Here is a 23712-nt window from a genome sequence, read left to right on the forward strand (position 1 = left end):
CACCAACATCTGCTGTCACATTATAAAGCAGCTTAGTATAAGTGCAATCACATTCTTTCACCGTGCTTGTCTTTGCCTCAGTGCTTATGGATTCTCCTTCACATTCTTCTTTCACCTCATGACATTTTCCATTAAAAAGGGAATTTTTGGACTGATCTGATGGAGCACCAGACTGTGCACTGAGTATAAAACAGGTAAAACTTCACCAAGAACAGGTTCATCACCCCAAGTAGCATTGGATCCTCGGTTATAACAGGAATTTCAGGAACGCTGCTTTCAGATCAGTGTTTTCAAGGTTGATCATGTGCATTAAAAACCAGACTGGGTTCCATTTTATTGATATGCTATGTTTATCAATGTTCATTAAGACATTCTACAGCACAGAGCCATCGGTACATTCTGTATATTTCCATTGGAGTGAAAGTGTGTAAGTGACGCTCGAGGCAAAAGATGCAGCTTTAAAATTGAGCAGAATCAACAAAACACAGAACATTTCTTTTACTTGAGAATACATTTGTGTGTATATACAAATTTATCAAAAGCCACATTAAAAAGAAAAATAATAATCTCGTTTGAATCACAAATTAAGACTGAAAAAAAAACAAGGTAAAGAAGAGTAGACAGAGGTGCTACATTCTTTCTAAAATGTTCAGATTTAAAATCACGACTCATCAAAAATAATCAATAATTTCTCGTTCCTATGCCCCAAAATTCCTTTCACTCTCCTTTTCGTATGAGAAAGTGCACACTGCTAGTTCTCTTCTTGATATATTATTAACATTCATTTCTGTGTGTGATGCTGACATTTCAAACGTCATTCAAAAGTTAAGAAGTCACAGAAACCCTAAATTAAAACAAATAAATCATCATATAATACTGTTTAACATGGGAGTTTAAAATAAGCTTGATGCCACATTGTTTTTCACTCAGAGCGTGGGCTGATTATTTCTCTGGATTGGCCTCTGGATGGCAGTACAGAACCACCTGGAGGACATGAGGACGCCCGTGGCGTTTATAAGTTGCTAAACAGTTCATTCCTCTTGCTCCAGTCCATGGCCGGGGCCTTCTTGGCGCCACGCTTCTGCTGGGCTCTTTCTTTGGCCTGAGCTACTGTCAAGGCAAGACCCAGGCTGTCGATGGCTGGGGCCGGCTCTGACCTCGAAGCCCTTTCAATCTAGAAACACACATATATTCAAACAAGTTCGTTTTTCTCTGAGATTTAAAACTATTCCAAATCTTTCAGTGGCATGGAGACAGTACCTCTGAAGGCGAGGAGTTGTTTGTTGCTGCTGGTAGGGAGCTGCTTGAAGAGGCACTGGAGACGGAAGAGCTCGCAGATACTTTAGGCTTTGCATTTATCTGCCAGACACACAACACACATTCAAAAGGGTCAATTCACCCAAAGTACAAAACACCATCCGGAAAGCATCTCAGCTTCAAAGGACATCAACATTTCGATTATGCAGAACTAGACTCTTTTCAAACCCAGTGGAGACTCAAAGTTTAGAGGTAGCTCCTTTCAACTAGCTGCTCATTATAAGCCTTTCTGAATCTCCAGAGAAAGGAAACTTTACCAAAAAAGCAAAAATAAAAGCTCACTTCTGAATATCCTCATTCAATGTTAGAGTCCAACACCTGTAGCTCAGGAGGTAGAGCAGGTCATCTACTGATCGGACAGTTGGTGGTTTGATCCCTGGCCCCCCTAGTCTGTAAGCCAAATGTCCTTGGGCAAAATATTAACCCCAGGTTGCTCTCTGATGCATCCATTGGAGTGTGAATGGTAGTTAGAAAGCACTTTAAAACATAGAAGACAGTGCTTGTGTGCATGGGTGAATGTTGTATAGAGCGCTTTGAGTACTGTGGGAGAGTAGGAAAGTGCTATATAAGACAGTCTGTGTTTTTACATCAAACAATCTGAAGCGAAGTACAAGAATACAGACATGGTGTATTTCTTCTACGAGAGTCACACAAACATTTCTTTTTAATTATGAAGACCAAATGAGGGGAGTGTCACCAGCAGGGGGGGCTGGTCATTCAGAGGCTCAGTGTGAGCAGTCTTCTCTCTGAGCAGACCGTTCAGGGATCGGCACATAGCCCTGCTCCTATCTGATATGCAGTGTGAAACTCACCTCATCTATGAAAATTTGGCCTCCAGTGTGGAAGCAGCTGTTTCTCTAAAAATAACCCCAGCCCCATGCTGCACACGAGCATGAGCCCTCTGCTGTAAGGTGTCTTCATCAGACGCCTCTAATAGTATTCCATTTGCATTAATGCCACTTAAAAGCCTTTTAAGTTACTGAATATCTAAGCAGGACTATTGGCCACCTGATGATAAAAGGCACACTGGAGGTCAGAGGTCAGGGTATGGATTCATGCCGCCATGTTATATAACAGCTGGTGAATGACTGATTGTTTGCTACAGAAGTCTGGCTGTATGTGAGAGTGTGTGAATGCTGCTCATTAGCATAATCCTCAAATTAAAGCCACTGCAATCCCATGATCTTCTACTCCTGTTGCCATGGTGAAGAGGTCAGCCACAATGTCACTAGAGGGGCCAATCCACAATTCCCATGTTGTCACTGGGTGTGTGTGTGTGTGTGTGCGTGTGTATAGATGTAGTGGGTGGTGTTTATTTTGATGACTGAGCCTGTGCTAATTAAAGGGGCATTGCACTGGTTTTCTCAGGCTGAGGAGAAGTGAGTCTGCTACATTTTGAACTCTTTATGTGACATTTGTTACTTAAGTATATGTCACACAGCTGCATCCTGTTTCACTTTCTCGGGCTGCTTAATGTTGTCTCTTCAATTGCAGAAGACTTGTTAATATTAATGTCAATGCAACGACTGTGATCAATTTAATGTGGAAATTCAAAATCCTTTAAAATAACCCTACTATGAATACAGACATGTACAAAGTAGCATGCATAATTGAAGTAATGCAAATAATGATGGTACAAGGAAGAAACAATCAGAGCTTTAAATGGAACTCAATGCAAAAGCATCTTAAAGTGTAGGACCACAGACAGCCACTAGGGGGGCTATTTTCAGCTGGCAGATTTTCATGCCAGATGCAACCCCAAAAATGTCTCTGCCACTGGATTCAAACCAGCGAGCTTTCACTTGCCATCAAATATATGAACCACTGCACAGTGCCAGTTTACTTCCATGGAGTACTAAATATATTTTGTTTATAACATTATGAGTATGTGATTTTTCTTTCAGCTTTGGTCCTAATGGTTTGTGTGATGATGATCACTTTCAACATTATGCTACAATCAGGTAGATAGTAGACCTCAAAGACAGCATCTGTTGTAAAGGCTCACCATTCAGCACACTCACTTCACTAGATGCACCTTGTTTCTTTTCCTCACCTTTGATTGGGTGTGGTGCTTGCCCTTACTTGAACTCACCTGTCACTCGTTATATAAGGACTGCACTCACCTACAGCTCACTCTTTCTTCACTGCCACATGGGGCGGCAGCTGAGGTGAGTTTCTGTTCGAGTCTCCTGAGTTCATGTATTATTTTGAGTTACTTAAATCATACTTTATTTCCTTTCAGAGATAGAGTCCATGTGTGTCTTTCCTTTTGCTCATTATTTAATAAAACAAAAAACCCTGCAAGTGATTACTGACTGTTCATTCTCATCCTGACCGGATGAGCCCATGATGGTAACAATCTCCAACCTCCTCTGAACCTTCCTTCAAAACAGCATCCTTGGGGGTGTGACTGGTGTGACTCCAAACTGTCTAGTTTGGAATGATTGACAAACATTAATAACTTTGAGTCACATGCTCACTGGTTTCATTCATTAGTTTGTAGTCAGAATTTTGAAGTAGACGACACACTTTCTTACTGTTCTTTAGGTTGTTTAACTGTGATAATGATCTGTTATTTTGGTAAATGTAGAAAAAAAATAGCCTTTTAAAGGGCATCTAGTGGTGAGAACAAAATTTATTAGCATTGTGTGTGTGTGTGTGTGCGCATGCAAGGGGTCCTTACCTTGTCTTCTGCCATTGGCTCTGGAAGAGGTCCTTCAAGAACAAACAAAACAGAAAAGTCCTCGTTTCACTCTGTTTCAAATAATTTTCCTCAGTATTTTATGTTTTGTACTTCTAAATATTAAGAAAACATAGTGAAAAGTGTGGTACCACTGATGTGTTCCTCAGTGGGCATAACATTGCATTTCTGGAAGAATTCCTCTGCCTCAATGTCAACCACCAGTAGCCTAGTCTCGTCTCCTCCGGCCTTTATGGCTGCCACCACCTCTGAGTGCTGCATCCCAGCCACAGACATACCATTAACCTGAAGAGACAACAGGAGAAACTTAGGAAAAAGTTCTTATATTCTATAATGATCCATTTTCAATGTTTCCCTCCAGAGACTGAAAGTTATAGCATGGCCCATTTTACTAAAGCCTGCTTATTATTTTCTCAGTTAACGGTTTGGAGAACAACCTTATTTTTGTTTTTTTGATCATGATTTTTACGTGTTATAAATCAGTAAATAAGCAGAAACATTTTATTGTGTCCAACTTAAACACAAAGACTGAATAAATAGTGACTGTATAACCAAAGGGAAACAGAAATGATCTGAGTGTAAAATTGTTGCTCTCTAATTTTCTGTTATTGAAGGTTACACTTGGATTGACCTTTTTCACAGGTAGCTTTGCTGTGTCTCTGAGCACAGTCTCAAAAGCATGGAGGACGTTCCAGGAGACAGAGAGCCCAGCGTCCTTAGCCCTGTGTTAACTGTCTGGTATGGTGGACTATGGATTTGCCATAGAATACTAGAATTGGGAGGTCCCCCACTGTGCTTTTTACAGATGAGAGAGAGGTTCACCCTAAGCACATGTGACAAACTTAGAAGTGTCTGGATAAGTCACTGAGAAGGTTTCCTTTAATGTCATTCAGCATGAGTGATTTGATAGAGGGTCAGTGACGGTCTGGGGAAGCATATCCCTGGAGGGATGCAAAGACCTCTCTACAGGCCAGGCAACGGCACCCTGACTGCTATTAGGTATTGGGATGAAATCCTTGGACCGACCGTCAGATGCTACAGCGATGCAGTAGATGCAAGGTTCCAACATTCTGTGCACAGACTATTCGGGCAGAATGTTCATGCGAAGTGTTTGTGCCCAACATCCCGTGCACGGAATGTTCATACCCAACCACTGACTGGCCCCCATGTTCGCCTGACCAATAGAACAACTCTGGGATATTATATTTGGATCCATCCGACGCCGCCAGGTTGCATCTTAGAGAGTCCAGGAGCTCTGGTCCAGATCTCGGAGGACATCCCGCAGGACAACATCCATCTCTTCATTCAGAGCATGTCCTTATGTTGTCAGGCATGCATACAAGCACAAAAACTACTAAGTACCATTCTAAGTTGCTGCAATGAAATTTCAGCAAAATATACTAGCCTGCCACATCATTTTTACACTTGGTTTTTCAGGGTGTCTATAATTCAGCTTTGAATTCAGTAAGTTAATAATTTTTTACTTCCATCAAACGATGTGGCATTCTTTGATTCCAAACATGTATCCATGTTATTTATTTTTGATTTTTTTTTTTTTAAAGTTCTTTATTCAATGATTTGAGTACGATGCATATATGAATTCGATTTAACTTTCAGTATCAAATTTTTACCATGCTCATTCTTTATTAGTACAACATACTCACTTTTTATTACTCTTGATTTACTTCTAATGACAGAATGTTTCAACTTGACTTGGCGTGCTCAATGACAGCGACAGAATTTAGCCAGCTGATGCAGTTATTAAAACCAGCATGAAAACTAACCCTTTATTATAGTTTAGCAAATTGAAAAAATCGGAAACATGTACGTGTTTACCTAGATTGTGTGTGAGCCTTTACTATTGTCTGTTATCAAAGATATTGGTAATACTAACAAAGCAGAATGAAAAGCTACTGTTTATTTAACTAACTAAACAAACTGATTGGTTTACCTCATTATTCTGCAATCAGAACTCTCTGTGAGTGCATAGCAGTTAGTACCAACCATTTTATGTCATCACTGACAATGTCGCAAAATCTCTGAAGTGCCCAAGAGAGTGTGTTGGTAGAACGTAGGGTAGATGCTATAAACAACTTCTTTTTGTTGAGCATGACTAACTATGTTAAAAGCATATTTCTTGGTTTGGAAATCTATGCACTTATTTTCTTTATATTTCTCTTCATCGCCCCAGTCACTTGTTACATTCTCTAAGAAGTTTTTTGGTGCAGGTCGCTTAACGTGGAAAGAGGGTTCTTCTTCCCCACAATTGCCAAGTTATTGGTAAAAGGAGACTGATTGCTGGTGTTCTGTCTCTAATATTGTGAGAATATATACATACCTTTAGATGAGTGCTATTGTGAAATTGGAGCCACATAAATAAAACGAATCAGGATATTTAACACACGGTGGAGAGCATCATTCCTTTTTCTTGCATTCATCTAACAGTAAGTTAACCGGCTTACTTTGGCAAAGAGTTTCTTTGGACAAGTGGAAATACTCAGATCCACTGTCTGTAGACTGTCACTGCCCATTCACACAGAGGACTACATATCAAGTCAGTGAACTGTCATGACAATGGAATGGACACTCTAAAGGAGATTAATGGCACTGGTGATGGCTAATATTGTGTCATACTACGAGGAGTGTTGTACAAGAATACTCCCAGAGTTGAAACTGATTAAGCACCCAGGGAGATAAGTCACTGAGGAATTTTTGTGGGAGGAAAATCAGAGAAGTTTCACCAGCTCCCACACAGGAACATCAGGAGATGGTACAGAACACTCTGCTTCAGAACCTTGACATGAACTTCCAGGACTGCCCACAAGACTCTGAGAAATTACACTAAAATTCAGCTTTTTAATCTTTACAATATCCCAAATGTACCCTCTCTCCCATGCATGGGAGAAGCCCGAGTGGACAGTTTGAAAGCTTCTAATTCAGCCGACAGACATGTTAAGCAGATTAACTATAAAGGATTATTGTCTCTCCCACACACTTAATGAGGCAGAGAATACCGATTTCTCCTTTACATCACATATAAACAAAGAAGCTTCTTAATAGTTCGGCTTCTGCTAATATTTCATTCAGTTTCTCATTTGCACACTGAAGTAACAGGATTACAGCTGATATATATATATATGGCTAACACAGCTAAAACACACACACACACACACACACACACACACACACACACACACACGAAAGTTGTTTAACTTTCATTATAGTCACCTTAAGGCAACTGTTGCTGTGTTTGGCACTTTTAAACCATAAAACGGGCCCTTTTAATCTGCGGTTGTGACTGTGACTGGTTCTCCTTAAGAATTTGTTTTCAGACTTTTCCTAATATGCCATCTCAAAGAGCTTTATCACAATTTATCAAGTTTTCGACTGCAAATCCTACAATTACGTAGAATACCGTTAACTTTCTGAGCTTACTGGTCATAAATGTTTTAATTTTGCACCAAAATTATTGTGGCTCGGACTTCCCAAATGCCTCAGCAGCGTTGCACTCTATAGCGACGGGATACTGGCATTGCCTATCCCTAGCCTGGTAGAGGAGTTTAAATGTGCAAAAGTGAGGCTTGAGATGTCACTCACAGACTCCCAGGACCCCATAATGAGAGGTACTGCTCCCACCCTAGCAACGGGGAGGAAGTGGACCCAGCCACATCTGTGCTACAGGCCAAATCTCCTCTTCGACATCGTGACGTGGTGGGTCACATCCAGCAGGGCAGAGGAGGATTTGGTCTTGGAGCAGTAACACCTCAGTGGCAACAGGCATCTGTAACCGAATATCGAAAGTAGTGGAGGAGGTGCGACGACAGGAGGAAACAGTCAGACATGCTAGAGCCGTAGCGCTGGCCAAGCAGGGTCGCTGGATGAATTGGGAGAGTGTTGAAAAGAGGAAACTCTCATGGAGTGAAATCTGGGGAATGAAGTCTAATAGACTAAGTTTCATCATTCGAGCCACATACGATGTGCTACCTTCCCCAATAAATCTGTAGATGTGGTTTGGAAAGGACCCAGCCTACCTCCTGTGTAAAGTCCCAGCCACACTCAAGCATATCTTGGTTGGTTGTAGGACTAGCCTTACTCAGGGCAGATACACATGGAGACACAACCAGGTTCTCAGGTGTCTGGCTGAGAAAGTTGAGCGCAAAAGGAAATCCATCAACGCTCAACCCTTCACGAAGCAAGAGGACCGTCAATTTTCATCAGCATTTGTCCGGGAGGGAGACGAGCCGAGGTCGAACCACTCAACCCCAGACCTGGGCCCGCTGAAGGTTGCCAGGGATTGGCAAATGCAAGTGGACTTTGATCAGAGGCTAATTTTTCCCACAGAGCTCGTAACAACAACTCTGCGACCAGACCTCGTCCTTTGGTCTAACTCCCATAAACTTGTGTATGTCATTGAGCTGATGGTACCATGGGAGGAAGCAATTGAGGAGGCATTTGAGCGTAAGAAGCTGCGGTATGCCAACTTGGCAGCTGAGGCAGAGGACAGAGGCTGGAAGATCAAGGTGCGCCCGGTGGAAGTGGGGTGCAGGGGCTTTGTTGCCAGTACAACAGCAAAAGTGCTTAGAGAGATTGGGATCAGAGGACAGGCGCAACGGCAGGCTATAAGAGAACTAGCTAACACTGCTGAGAGGACCAGTCACTGGCTATGGCTAAAACGGGCTGACATCACTTGGGCAGCTAAGGCAGTCAGCTAACCGCGATACACATGCCAAGGATTGATTGACTGGTGGTGGGCCTGCCACAACAGAGGGCGTCGAAAGGGTAAAACATAACTAGGGATGGGTATCGTTTAGGTTTTATCCGATACCGGTGCCAAACCGGTACTTTTGAAACGGTGCTGGTGCTTAAACGGTGCTCAAACCGGTGCTTAAAGAATGGAGAACACAAAATTGGTCCAAAAACCTCTCATGTTCAGCTGTTTTTTTGTAAAAAAGATAACAATGTTAGCCTTTTCTGCAGCTATGGGGCATATATGGTATCACTCTTGGCTGGAAGCAGTGCTTAAACAATGGAAAAAACACGAACTTTGTCCAAAAACCTCTCATGTTTAACTGTTTTCCACTTTTTCTTTGGTCATTTTAGCCTTTTTGGCCAGGGTGAAGAGAGTATCTGCCATCAAACAAGAAGACAGCCGCATGTAGCTATGATGATGTTTGCTAGTTCACCTTACATGCATTAATGTAATAACGTGGTTAGCCTACTAAACGTAAATTACACACGAACAACATTAAGCTACTCACGCAGAGAAGAACGGCTGCTGCTGCCATCAAATACGGTGCATTTCTCGGCTTTTAAAAAAACGCTATGCATCGCCAGGTGTTTCATCAGATTCGAGGTGTTAGCTACTTTGCACAGTATCACCTTAAAGCACTTGTTGCAGGCTGCTGAGTTTGCATCTTTTGCTGTGAAGTACAGCCAGACTTTTGACCGCTTCGCCTTGGGCATTTTTAATCTGTTGCTCTGCTCTAAAAGAACGTACGTACCTGGACCCGCCTACTATCCTCGGAAACGTAAAATGATTGGCTAGAATCTAAAGTGTATCACAGCTCAGGAAAAAAAAGCACCGAAATAAAGCACCGAAATGTGCTCTGCTTTTCGGTCTGGTTACTACCGTTTATGTCAGAACCGATACCGGTACCCATCCCTAAACATAACATTAGAATTTTTGGTGGTTGACTGCTAGAGCTGTCTCAGGGCCTCCTGGGGACTGTGCAGTTAACCTCACGGTAGTAAAACTAAAAAGAAGACTGAGAAATGTTCCGCTCTTCTCCCCTCTGCTCTTCTCCCCTTTTCTGGGAGGCAGTGGGGAGGTAGAGCATACAGCCCGATCCGGCGGGGAGGTGTGGGAAGCCAGATCGGGCGCTCTCCTCTCTGCTCTCTCCTATCTTATCTTATCTTACTTGTCTTACTCCTCTCTGTCACCTTTTCTGTCCCTTTGAAGAAATGAGGCTCCATAAATGCTAAAGAGGTAAGTATTTCTCAGTTGCAGTGAATAGATAGAATAAACTGTAGAAAATTAAACAGGAGAAAGAAGAAGAGAAAAACAATTTTAACATAAACCAGTGACACACTCCGGGGCCTGATCAACCCTGGCAGGGCCTCCTTGGATGAGGGTGTCTAGTGATAATAGCCGAAACACCTGATGAATCCAAGGTCCACTACTGACTATGTGTCCCATATTTGAACAATTTGGATCAGATTTCTAATCCTTAAACCTAACCAAGGAAAATGGCAGGTTAGCTTGGGTAAAAGAACAAAAGTTGAGGCACACAACAATGTATGCTGCTGGTAAAGTTTCTGGGCTGCTTTCCTCATAACAGCCATCCCTCAAGATTTTCACCATTAAAAGCAATGCATTGTCTGGGATTGTAACATCTAGTCCTTTACTGAATCATGTCAAAAATCTTTCTTCCCCTAATGTTATACTTCCATCAGTATTATTTTCAATATTCTTTGAATGTCACATTGTTTTCTTCTTCTTCTTCTTATATCGTCTTTCCTTACACTCAGTAATGAAATCCAATAATAACAACATATTTGGTTTCTTATTGTGTGACGTTTTTAACGACAGGTGAAAAAAGCAATGGCCACAATACTGAACTGTGCCATCATCTCTTGTCGTAATGGGTGTTGTTTATCAACACCTGTCAAAGCACAGGGATATCTGAAAAAGTGAGTGTGTACCTGGATGATCTTATCCTGCGGCCTGAGGCCGGCGCTCTGTGCTGGAGAGTCCTCATCCACAGCTCTGATGAACTGGCCTGGTCTTGACTTCTCGCTGTGCAGGTTAAAGCCGTAGCCACTGGGGCCCTTTTTCAAGTGGCAGAGACGAGGCCGGCGCCCATCTCTCTCCTCCTACACAGGATCACACATGAAACTCAGTGTGAGAGTTCAGCCTAAAGTGTAACATTTTACTCTCATAACATACATATTCATACACATCGGTGCTTCGTCAAAATTATTAATCTGTTCTTCTAATTTTAAATATAAACCTGTCACAGTTATGAAGAAACCATAATTATAACACAGAGCAAGACACAAAGTATTTAACATAATAATTTATATTTAAGACTATTTAAATCAAAACAATCACAGGTCATGACTCAAAACAGAAAGTTAGGAGATACTGATAAAAACTAAAAACCAACATTACAATGATAAAATTATCAAAAAATAATAAAAATGGTACCATTTCTAGCACATTCTCAAAGTCATGTACTATCATCCGCTTATTAGAAACACCAACTAACCCGACCCCACTAACTACATATCTTTGGACTGTGGGAGGAAGCTAGAGAGAACCCACGCAAACATGTGGAGAGCATGCACAGAAAGATCAAACCCAGGACCTTGCTGCTGTGAGGCAACAGTGCTAATCACAGCTCCACCGCTGCACAACTTGATATAGATAAATAATGATATCACATTTTAACATTTAGTACAATGCCAATTCTTTTTTATATATTATTTTAGAATTCTGACTTAATCGGGTGACACTCTTAAATCTTGTTATTCTTTGCAGAGAATCAGTAAAAGCAGAATGCAGGAAATCATCTGATTAGAGTGTGTGACGAGGTTTATGTCTTATGTCAACCTGAGATGCCACATCAACACAGTTCCTACATGTTTGTTCTACGCTGCAAGGTTTGGACATCATGCAAAGTCCCTATTGACATATTGTAGACATGAAGCTTCTTCAAATAACATCAATTACATTAAATGTTCATGCATATAATGAGGTAAGATGGGTAACTGAATGAAGCAGCAGCATCCTGGCTCTGCTGCTCAGACTAATCCTGCTGTGACCTGTGCCTAGTTAAGTGTTTAATCCAACATATGTTCTTATAATACTGTAATCACACATGTGCTCCTGTGCTGACATCATGAACTTTATCTTTATTACAAGGCTCTTGGAAATGATTACAGATTTTCCAATACCTCACTTTCTCTCTTCTAAACATTCACTGTTAGTAAACCTTATTAACAGAACATTTGTATGGAGACTTTTTTTTTTATTACTTATTTATTTAATTTCCAAAGTCCTAATTATAGTATAGGCCACAATGCCAACATATTAATTAATAAAATATTTTATATACTTAATTTAAACTTCAACTAAATTATTCTAATTTAGAACTGTTGCTGGCCATGTCCACCCCTTCGTGACCACAGTGCCCCCATCCTTGCACCTCAGTAGAGACTTTGATACTGATGATAATATTTTATTACAGAGAACAGAGCATGTGTAGGTCTTAAAGATACTCCGCCACAGCACTTTGAATCATATCTATCTAACAGACTCTATTTTGTTATTTGTGATGGAAATAAAACATAAAATACTTCTCCTCACATACAAAGTCTCGAATAATGAGGCCCCATCTTATCTTGGAGACCTCATAAAATCACATCACCATGATCAATAATAACAGAGCACTTGGGCCTCAGACTGCAGCTTTTCTGGTTGTTCCAAGAGTAATTAAAAGTAGAATGGGAGGCAGAGCCTTCAGCTTTCAGGCCCTTCTTCTGTAGCACCAGAATTTGGGAGACAGACACGGTCTCTACTTTAAAAATTAAGATTAAAACTTTCTTCCTAGATAAACAGTTATAGTGTATAGTTAGGGCTGGATCATGTGACCCTGAAGCCTCCTTTTGTTATGCTGCAATAGGCCTAGTTTGTACCAAGTGTTCCTTCTTCACTCACCTCTTTTCACTCTTGTGTCTTTACATGTTACTGCGAATGTAATCAAGTTATATTATTTATCTCTGGCTTTTGTTTCATCGCCCAACCTCCAACCAGTCGCAGTGGATAGCCCTACCTGAGTGTGGTTATACTGGAGATTTCTTTTTAAAAGGGAGTTTTTCCTTCCCACTGTCACCAAGCGAGTGCTCTGTATTATTGTAGGGTGTTTATCTTACAATATAAAGCACCTTGAGGTGACTGTTGTTGTGCTTTGGAGCTAAATAAATAAAGTTGAATTGAACTGAATCTTCTGAGGCTTCTAGCAGGATATTGTGCCTTGTCAGAAACCTCAAGCTCAAACAAAACAAGTTACAATTGAGCACCTTTGGGATGTGGTGAAACGGCATATTTGCACCATGCAAATCTTCAGCAACTGTATTAACTGGTAACATGTCAACATGAACCAAAGTCTCTGAGGAATGAATGACCTGTATCCAACACACAATAAAAGCTGTTCTGGGGGTAAAACGGGCTCCAACTAGTACTAGCAAGATGTAACTACAGACAGACAGATCTCAACAGTGCATACTGAAAAGTTCCACGTTATTTTCTTTTTTCAACAGAAAGTGGCTTCCATATTTAAGAGCCCTTTTAAAGTCAGCATGTGGAATCAACAGCCGTCTGTAAATTACTGCCTGCCAAGTGTTTTTTCAAGATCAACCACTGCAGCCTCAGCACTGAATCAAGGCACCACTCCCTCCTCCCAGGCAGTGACACTGTGGATAATACACTGAAGCAGAGGTTTATATGAAATCAGGCCGGTTGATGATTGCTGAAAAATGATGGGTTGAGGTGATAGTCAGGTGCAACCTTTGGATGGAATCACACATTTATGACACAGTCTGTTAATGATGATAAGGATGACAAAATAACTGAGGTGGAAAGTTGCACCAAAGGAATGCTGCAAGCAACGGTTATATCACAAAGGCAGAATCACACCTTTGGTTATAAGTACCCACCTAGAGCTGCAACAATCAGATAACAAATCAGCTGGCTGATATGGCACATAGTTTGATTTTAAAATAATGATTCAAGTTATTGTTCAAGGGGAAGCTACAATTGTTGCCTTATTAGATAAACAGTAAACTGAATATTTACAAAAGGCAAAACTGGCATATTAGTTGAAAATATATTTGCAAAAACCAAACAAAGCTGCATTTTATGAATATTCTGTGAGCACCAAATTGACAATGGGTAATTTTCAGACACTGACATGGATATATTCTATTTGCCTAAATATTCTTTGGATTTTAATGCCCACAAACATCACATCAGTCTCATTTCAAACAGCAGGCAACTGCAGGTATATATCAGGTACTAGACTAGCTGGTAGAAACAGTGCACAGTTTAATCTGTTTACTGCACCATAGGTGAGCCTGAGAATCAACCTATGGCAGAGCAGCACAGTAGGTGACCAGGAATAGACTGCCAGCCCTCATACTTCAGTCTCTCTGTTGACATCAGTGACTCTTCACAGCGAGGGGAAGAGAAACACAGGCTTCGACTTCACAAGCCAGGTGTGTGTTTGTTGTCAGACCACTTTTTGTTCCTAAATGTTTAATACAGCCCTGCTGTTTCTGTCAAACTGGACTCTAAGAGGCCCCAAAAGCCCAAAGTCTAGGCGTGGTGACAACACTCAGCAGGGAAATGGAGGACGGAGAGCACTAACTCAAAGCCAGGCTAGCTTTCCTTTAGATTAGACTCAAAATTGGATTGGACACTTTGTGCCTGGAATGAGTAAAATCCTCATCATTGTATTGTTTTCAAACTACTGGGTCTATTAGCAAGCAGGTCAGCAGGTGTCTCTGCACTGTTTTCTCTCTCTCTGTATGAACAGGCTGGAGACTGTTTGCTAAAGCAGGGAACTGAGTAAATATAGACAGAAAAATATATGAGAAGCACAGAGAATGTCACTCCCTCAACTTTTGTCTGATTTCTTTAGTGCATTGACTCCGACTCAACTTTTCAGATGATTTTGTTTCATGTGCAGGAAATACAGTATCAGCAAATTCGCACAGACACGTACACACTCACACTGCAGTGACAGTGAGATTTGTATGATAATAAAAGTACTGGGTAAAGTCCAGCAGTGCCCCTTTTACACACACTGTTGCTAACCAATCAGGATGCATTTTCATTATTCATTAGCGAACTAGTTACTGACCATTAAAAAGGGGTTTCCACATCACAGAAAAGCTTAGGCAATTTTTTTTCCAATTTCTTAACACTAAAGGAGAAAAACCAAAGTTGCGTCCATCAGCTACTATTTACATTAGCCAGCAGGCTACTTGTAATGTTTAGATGCCTCAACCCAACTAACATAAGCATCTGCTGTGCCTTGTAAACTCAATCATAATTTGCATAATACATCAATGCATAACTTCATTACACATGTTATGTACTGAGCAGACTGTAAGTACACTGGCAGCATTAAAATCATACAATTTTTAGATTTAAAGAAATGTAATCCATGCTAACAAATCTCAGACAACAAGGAAAACAATATTAAATGTGACCAACAGGCAATGCTTCATCAATATCTCTAAGCTTAATTGGTTGGTTGTATTGTGTTGCTGATTGACAGGGGGTATGCACTGTACTGGTTGGTATCAGTGTGCATGTTTCATCTGCACATGTTACTTGTGATATAATCTAATTTCGTGCCTGCATAGAAAAAATATCTGGTGTGTGATCTGCCATAAGCAGCTGCAGCGTAAACGTAGGATTACCCAGTGTTGGTGTGATGGTACAAGAGGCATGGAGCAGCCATGATAAACATTCTCTAAGCTTGTTCAATATCAAAGGTTAATGGTTTTACAGCTGACTATAGTTAAACATCAAATCCTGTGCTTTAACCTCATCATAATGACAGCTGGGAGGACCTTGTACTGAGGGAGTGAGTGATGTGAAAACTTTATGACCATCTATGCCACACAGATAAAAGCTACTCCTTGAACAGGGTGTAAATGGAAATTCTGAACTGCACTAACCTGTGTCTGCAGAACTGTGCTTACCAGGTTTGTCAGTATTATGTAACCAACAGCCCCTCTTACCTCTGCTAACAGCCAGAGTTAAATAACTGATTTAACCAGGATTTAAACTTCTGTGGTTACAATGTAACCAACATTAGTGGTCTATGTTGTTACCAGCACTTGTGCTTGTGGTGGTACGTTACAACTTACTTACCTTGTGGTCACATCCTGGTGTTCTACAAGTCGTGTCAGCACATAGAAACAAAAAAACATGGGACTTTTTCCCAGTGTGGGTCTCCAGTCTTTGCTGTGGTTTATTTTGGGGGGGGGGGGTGTTTGGAGGCAAACACATTTATCCCCCAAGGTTTACCACATCTTTGGTCTTCTTTGGTCCATCACCTCCAGTTTCAACAATCTTCCTACAGGAATTTGATGACATTTGTGAATCCTTATATTGATGCTATGATTATTATTACTTATATTGAGGATGATTGTTAAAATTCAAAAACTGTGCCAAAAAATTATCTGGAAATTAAAGTAGTAATCAACAGTACTGAAAAGGCCAATTAGCCACAGAAGCTGTGGGCTATGCTGACCTGACATGTAGTTATATTGCTAGAGAAGTGCATGTGAGACTATGCTGTAGCTTAGGGGGTAGGATTTCAAAGGCGTTTACAGTCTATGTTTGTGCACTTTAGAAAAAGGAGTCAGTGCTTTAGTGCCTGATATCCAGTTATTTCAAACTGCTCAGCCACAAACTGACTTTACTTCCTGATATATGCACTAATATTTAGTTTTGCCTGAGAAGCTTATTTGCTTACATAATCAAAACCAAACATATATGCCTTTGTACACAGCTTTATGGTTATCATTAATCGGCTGAGACAAAAAACAAACAGTGATGTTTCAGCACTATAGCAACTAGCTAAAAGGGCAGGAAGTGGTTTCTTCGCCTGTTCCACCCCAACACCCGAACAACTCTGCAGAGGGACCTGCTATCTGTGTCAGTCTGTGTGTATATGAACACACATTTGCTCTGGTTGTATGTTTATATTTAGAAAATCTGCTACTGAAACTGTTGTTTTTGTCAAGACCAAGTATGTCCTTTACTTATTTTCTCTAGTGGCTATTGAACTAACTTGCTTAGTTTTACATGGTAGCATGATGTCAAAATGAGCTCACAGGAATTAAAAACAAAAACATTAAATATACAGTCCTATAAAAAAAGAAAGCTTTGATTGGATTCTATGTAGTCCTGTGAAAAACTACACCCCGTGATTCAATACCTTTTTGGGAGTTCATGGTCACCCAGTGACTGCTGGGTACCACTTCTGTTGCTACAAAACAAGCCTAAATCATCCGTCTCTACCACAGGGGTGGGTAACTCCAGGCCTCGAGGGCCGGTGTCCTGCAGGTTTTAGATGTGTCCTTGATCCAACACAGCTGATTCAAATGGCTAAATGACCTCCTCAACATGTCTTGAAGTTCAGGGGCCTGGTAATGAACTAATCATTTGATTCAGGTGTGTTGACACAGGGTGAGATCTAAAACCTGCATAACATGGCCCTTGAGGCCTGGAGTTCGACACCCCTGGTCTAAACCACCTACAGTTGTTTATATGCTAACCTGTGCTGCTATATTTTTTAGAAAGAAGCTTTCCGTCCTGGGAATTCTTCCAAAAGAGCCACTTGTCCAGTCTTTTTCTATTTCTATTAATTTTAACATGTAACATGCTAACTGAGGCCTTCAGAGTAGCTCATGAGTTTTTGCAAGAGCTTGGAGAGGAACTAGAAGTCTTTGAGTTAGTTGAGCCAATTGTTCTTCCTCTTTGTTAGATAGGCTAGCAAATGAAGTTCTTCTGTGCTAATTTTATTATTTGGCTGAGGTGGAGCTGGCAGAATACCTTGTGAACCCATTTGTGGTTTTCCTGAAATATCCCATTAGAAGGATGCTCTGAGGAGGGCCCAGGGATTTATGGAAGAATTACCACATCCTACCAGGAGCTGATGGAGGTGGTTGGGAAAAGCATTACTTTGTTAAGCCGCATGCCACCATCAACCAGATACAGATAAGCAGTAGCAACATATTTCAGTTCAAGCATGTTTTGGTCTATGTGCACACTCAGTCTGTTTTGTCATGCTGAATGCCCAATTTAGCTACTGCTGACTGATCAGAGCTGAAAGCAGGCTGTGCCCACAGCTTGGTGACACAGGAGCCCATATGTACCAAAGTATCAATGCACTCAGAGTTGAAAAGAGGGAGAGATATCAAAGACGCTTTCCTAATTGGTTGCAACAAATGTAATTATAATCTCTGTAATACCAAAAAGCCTGAGCAGTGGATATAAAAGGCTTTCTCCAGACAGCTTAACTATACAGTTCATCCACAGCCTGAGCCAACAAAATGATGACAGAGGCTGAAAGTCTCCTCTACTTTGGAAGGTCCTTAAATAGCCTAAAAACGCCTAAAGTGAATGGTTGTCTCCATGTTCTTCAATGTTACGAATGAAGGAGAGAAGCTTGGATAATAAACACAGTATTTTGTAAACTTTGGGAATGTGCTCAGTCAGATGATACCAACAGCAGTTTAATGGAGTTTGTTTTGGATGGCAGTCCATACAAAGAATCCTCTGAGAGAAAATTGCTCCCCATGGCAAAGTATTCAAATTCTGCTCCCAATCACAAATTTATAACTTTAGCATACACTCTGCACAAGGAGAATCAAAATACTACACACTCCTCGAGATGTATTCTATGTTCTGCAAGCTATAACTTGCAATACGTGGGACCCATTTGATGCATTACATGATCACTGCTGAGAGGTCCAAACGCTTTCTACCATCCACACTATTAATTCCTCAAAAATCTACTTAGACAATAGAAAAGGTAGTTTACTATGTGCAGTTCCAGCAATAGCTGGGTATAAATATCCTAAGTCCTACCCATCCCTTTCAACTGAAGTTGATAGGCAGCTTGGCTATTAGTAGCTATCAATAATTTTTACGACTGAGTTGGTTGTTGTTGCCATTTTAATGAAATATTAGCACAGAAGCTTAAAGAGTCGGAGATTATACAGAGGGGGATTTTGCAACAACCTGAAAAGACTTTGTCACATTTTTGTTTGTTTTTTTCCAAAGTCTTAGACTTCTCCTGGGTGCTGATGTTGCAGTATTGTCTGAGTACTCAGGTATTCAACCCAAGTACCGACCAACTGCAGAAAAAGTGGCTACCTGTGCCAAAACTCTGAGAATAAATAGCCATAGCCATAGGCTAAATTGATGTGGCTATGTGATGACTATGTCTGTGCAAAGTAACCAACACAGCAGGTATACAGAGCCTTCAGATTGCAGAGGGATTTCCAGTAATGTACTGTGCAATCCTTTCCACTCCATTCTTGTATTTTTATACATCTTTGCATGTACATAATTTTATCTACTGTCTCCAATACTTTGCATTTGTCCTGTTTGTCATTTTTTTGTTTGATAAAATGACTTCAACAGTCATTACACAAGAGAGATTACCTAACGAGTGGAGATAATAAAATTAGTAGGTGGTAAAACACCCATATGCCTATCACAATTATATCAGTATGAGAATATATTGTTTGTTGGCCGACGTTTAAACTGCAGCAGAAATATCATAGACTTTGAGCTCATTATCTCATAATCTACTCACTATGCAACACTCACACTCCTATAAATGGTTCAGTGAAAGTTCAAAAATCCACCTATTAACAGACTCAGGGTTGTAGCACTAATAAAACAATGAGAAGAAAACTATAATCTTCAGTAGGCGCAGACTCTGTCCTACACACACACACACTGCACAAGAAGTAAGGAAAGTAAGGAAAAGCAGCTGATTCTGAGGAATACATGAACTTTTCAATGCACACAAAATAGTCTATGTGTGATTACTTTGTTTTTAAGTGTGAAGGAGAAGCATCCACCTGTATTTTCCTTCAGAAATGACTTAAATGTCTACTCAAAGCCTTGTTCTCCACAGGCAATCACTGTGGACAAAGCCTCTTTTTGCTGCCGGGGATCTCTATGGTGACCAACAGACAACCTCAGTGTAGTGTGAAGACTCTGGAAGCTCGAATGGTACATGCTAACATGCTCAGTTAGTTTGTGCTTTTATGTGACATGAAAAAAAAATATTTGCAGAACAAGAAGAAGATATCCAAGTATGTCATGGAATTTTAGGAAAACTGTGAAATCATGTATATGAAAGAAGCCATCTATGTCCACTGTGAGCGACCATCTTTGAACAGAGGCGGGGGTTTACGACACCAACTCTTGGCCATCTATAATCCAGTTTTGAGATCCCTTCCCAGACGCCTTAACGCCCACTCACATCCTGGGCCATCTGACCTCAGGAATTCGCATGATAAGGTGGGGCCAGATTTCACAATGAACACACCCGAAACTCTGGCTGATTGGGACCCACACCCAGTTTCACACCTTGGCTCAGGCGATTAGAGGATCATCAGGGGGTCCTTTTGTCCCTCTGTGGGGGGACACTCCCACTAGGTTTATATCTGGGACTCTCCACCATTTGACCTTAGAACTGAAGAAGCTTCTCGGATGAGAGGTGAAACGTCTTCAAGTAACTTAAAGAAGTCCAGACGCTTTTCTTTGCAAGCTCCTTTGACTACGATGACCTGGATGACTGAGAACCTTCACAGACAGAAATCATGTATCGTTTCACCACAAGCAAGGCTACCCAAGTGTATCCCACTGAATGGCCAATATCACACAATCAGAAAAGCTCTGCCAAGTTTCCCATCAGGCAGGAATTTCGCTGACGGTTTGTAGCAATACAGACAAGCCAATACACACTTTACACGTAGTGTAAAGTCAAGGGGCAAAGATACAGGCAGATAAAAATTCCAGTTAAATAGAAGCACAGCAAAAGGTGTGAACTTGGTTCACATGGAATGTAGAAATGCTGTATGTTTGATGAATGAGATACTTTTGCAACTTTAACAATAATGATTTAGAGGGCCACTGGAGTAACTTCTTAAATCCTTGCCAAGTCCAAAGATTAGAAACTATGTTATAAAAAATGGGTGCAATGAATACTTTTGTGATAACAGATAACCAGTGGTATTACACAAGCAAAAAGGAAAAGTACATTTGGAAGCTCACTTTAACAAACAGGCAATAAGTAAGAATTTACACAAGAATATCAAATTGACAGGGTTTCTGCCAGTTGATTACAATTATGGTGGCAGTGGTTGCACCATGCAAAACACAAGACTCAGAAATCCGATAGTCAAGGCCAGCAACATCTAGCTCTTAACCTAATGTTACGTAGCCCAAGAGCTAGTTTTACAAACATTAGCTCAATGAGCGCTTGATGTTATGGTCCTCTAACCGAGCTTTGCCTCTGAGTTTGGACAGCTAATCCGTTATCTATTTAAATCATTTTTTTTTAAAAATTGTACAGTGTAACATTAGCTATTTGTCATAGCTATTTGCCATAGGTGGCCACGAGTGAGATTAGCTAACACTGCTACTACTGCATTTCCATATAAAAAAGTTAGAACAGCTAGCAGTTATTGCTGTGCAAAATATCAACTCACTTTAGTTAGGAGTTACTACAATGGACATTCCGTGCTCTGGTTGCTTATGTAACTGTTTATGTATTTCTCACCAGATTACGCCACAGTCAGCAATGTCCTTTGTTTCCACAAGTAGTCGCTTCGGTCAGTCAGCTCAAAGATGAAGTTTGAATGAAGAATAAGTTCTATAGTGATGCTAGTCTCTTCCTACGTGAAGCGGGTGTTCTGGGCTTCATGAGGCTAGCCTTTGACTAGGCCTTATTGTGTGAGAAACAAAGAACTTGTTTTAAAAGTAATTAATTATTCATTGAGTAGCAGAAAACACGAAGACACACTTGTTTTGTAAGTCCCCCCTCTTTATAACTTTCAACCTGCTTATAGTAAACACATTTTCCACTTGCTCTGGAAATAAATTAAAAAAAAAACAACACTTTTTCCTGAGAATCCTTAATAAAAACTGCTCTCCATTCTGAGACCTGAACACAGCTTAACACCTCCAGGCTATTTTGCAATGCTCTTACACAACATTTAAATCTGGGTCCAGACTTTGCACTGGCTAAACAGTTACATAGCAAACAAATTCTTGCCATGTTTGTGACCGCTTCAAACCATAACCTTATAAAATGCTTTCATAACTGACAGAAAATGCTCTGCCTTACAAAGAGGCATGATTGTGGTGAACAAATGAAAGAAAACATGTCATAGTAGCGTCAACCAGTTACGCTGACAGGTCTCTGAACATTACCATTGAACCAAATGACGTCACAAAACCGCTAACATACCTTAATATTCTGAGTGTTTGAGTAATAACCACATTCACAGCACAGTCTCAGCTCTCAGTGAGATCATTTTAGATAATATTAAAAATGAAAAAAAAAAAAAAAAGACACGCTCATTCTCAGAATGTATCAATTATGACACATTTCCTGGTCCAACGAGACAAACCTGACAAGGAATTCAGTACAGAAAGCAGACAGGATCTGATACACATCACAAACATTCTGTTGAACGGGAATGAGCAGACACCTGTTATTACCGCAGTGTGCCACATCTCTGTCATGGATAGCAGTGCATATACTTTCATGTATTTTCATGAACTAAAACTGATCTATGCCAAAAACAACCTTTAAGATTAATGGAGTAATGAATAATAATAATAATGATACAAGAAATACAACTCACTCCTAGTCAAGAAATTAACAGCTGAACATTTTGACGTTCGACCTTACAATTCCACGTGTCTACCAGTGTGGGTTTAATTAGAAAAGAAAAAACTAAAAACAACATTTTAAAAAAGAAAGGAAAGTTCAGGGTACATTAAATAAAGTTTAGTACTCACTTAAGTGAGTTTTTGCGCTTTACTGTACCTTGGTGCTTGAGCTGACACTATGCCTCTCGGATCTCTCCGAGGAAGAATCCCCGTTCTCAAGCGGGGCAGGGGTGCCGTTGCTCTGAGTGTCCCCGCGGTCTGAGTCGCTGTCACTGCCTGGTATGGGAATTCCTTCTGTGACGAATTCTTTCCGGCACTGTAGGTTGTGTTTTTTCAGCAGCTCCGAGGTCTCGGGGTCCACCACAATAAGCTCTAAAGCCCCAGAGGTTGCCCGTATCTTGGCGACCACTTGCTGATGACTGTCCCCCTCTACGCTCTCCCCATTCACGAACATCAATCGGTCTCCAGCCAGGAGCCCGGCCTCGGAGGCGGGAGTGTCGGACTCCACGAGCCTGATGAACTGCCCGATCTTGCCCTTCTCTCCGTGCAGGTGGAACCCATACCCGCTGGGTCCTTTCTCCAACACACAAAGCCTGGGTCGAAGTTTTGACATGTTGGCGTTTTGTTAACCAACGAAAACTTTTAGCCCCCCTATTCAAACAACTTTCAAACAGTGAGCTTACGAAAAGAAACTGACACCTGTTGCGCACAGTGACTTTGCTACAGTTCTACTTCCGTTGAACTAAGTCTCAGTGAGATTTCCGCTGCTAATGTTGCCTTTTGACTCGTTTCACAGATCCACCCCTGTGCACTATGTTGCAACGTCTGGGGTTTTTTTTCCGACTCCAACCTAACACGGTCCCGTCTTCAGTGGCTCTACCACGAGTCAAGTTAACGCATTCAAATGAACATCCGCCATCAGATTTTCAAAATAAAACTCATAGCGTAAACTATCATCATTCTTCTTCTTCTTCTTTATTATTATTATTATTATTAATAATAATAATAATAATAATGATAATCAGATACATATTTTAGTAGGTAGGGTAATACATTGCATTTTCCAAAGACCAGATAACTGCAAGTATATGTTTAGTCCTTAGAGTGGTTTTTAGTGTTCATAAAAAAATAAGAGGAATGTTAAAAAAAAATAAAATCAAATGTACCTCTAGCAGTCAGCTGGTCAAAAGAA

At 40.7% G+C, this 23712-nt stretch overlaps 1 protein-coding gene across 1 annotated transcript; it reads right to left on the reverse strand.

Annotated features, from left to right (window-relative positions):
* Positions 1-326: 326 nt before the first annotated feature.
* Positions 327-23407, reverse strand: LOC146382116 (Na(+)/H(+) exchange regulatory cofactor NHE-RF1-like). Its single transcript, XM_084938441.1, has 6 exons — positions 22678-23407; positions 10721-10891; positions 4150-4303; positions 4001-4032; positions 1261-1359; positions 327-1174 (listed from the first exon to the last, which is right to left on the reverse strand). The coding sequence occupies exons 1-6, from the start codon at positions 23131-23133 to the stop codon at positions 1013-1015; spliced, it is 1074 nt and encodes a 357-aa protein (XP_084794567.1). The 5' UTR covers positions 23134-23407; the 3' UTR covers positions 327-1012.
* Positions 23408-23712: the final 305 nt, after the last annotated feature.

This window comes from Perissodus microlepis, chromosome 8 (assembly GCF_051167445.1).
Source record: "Perissodus microlepis isolate ML-2025 ecotype Zambia chromosome 8, ASM5116744v1, whole genome shotgun sequence".
Classification (NCBI taxonomy): domain Eukaryota; kingdom Metazoa; phylum Chordata; class Actinopteri; order Cichliformes; family Cichlidae; genus Perissodus; species Perissodus microlepis.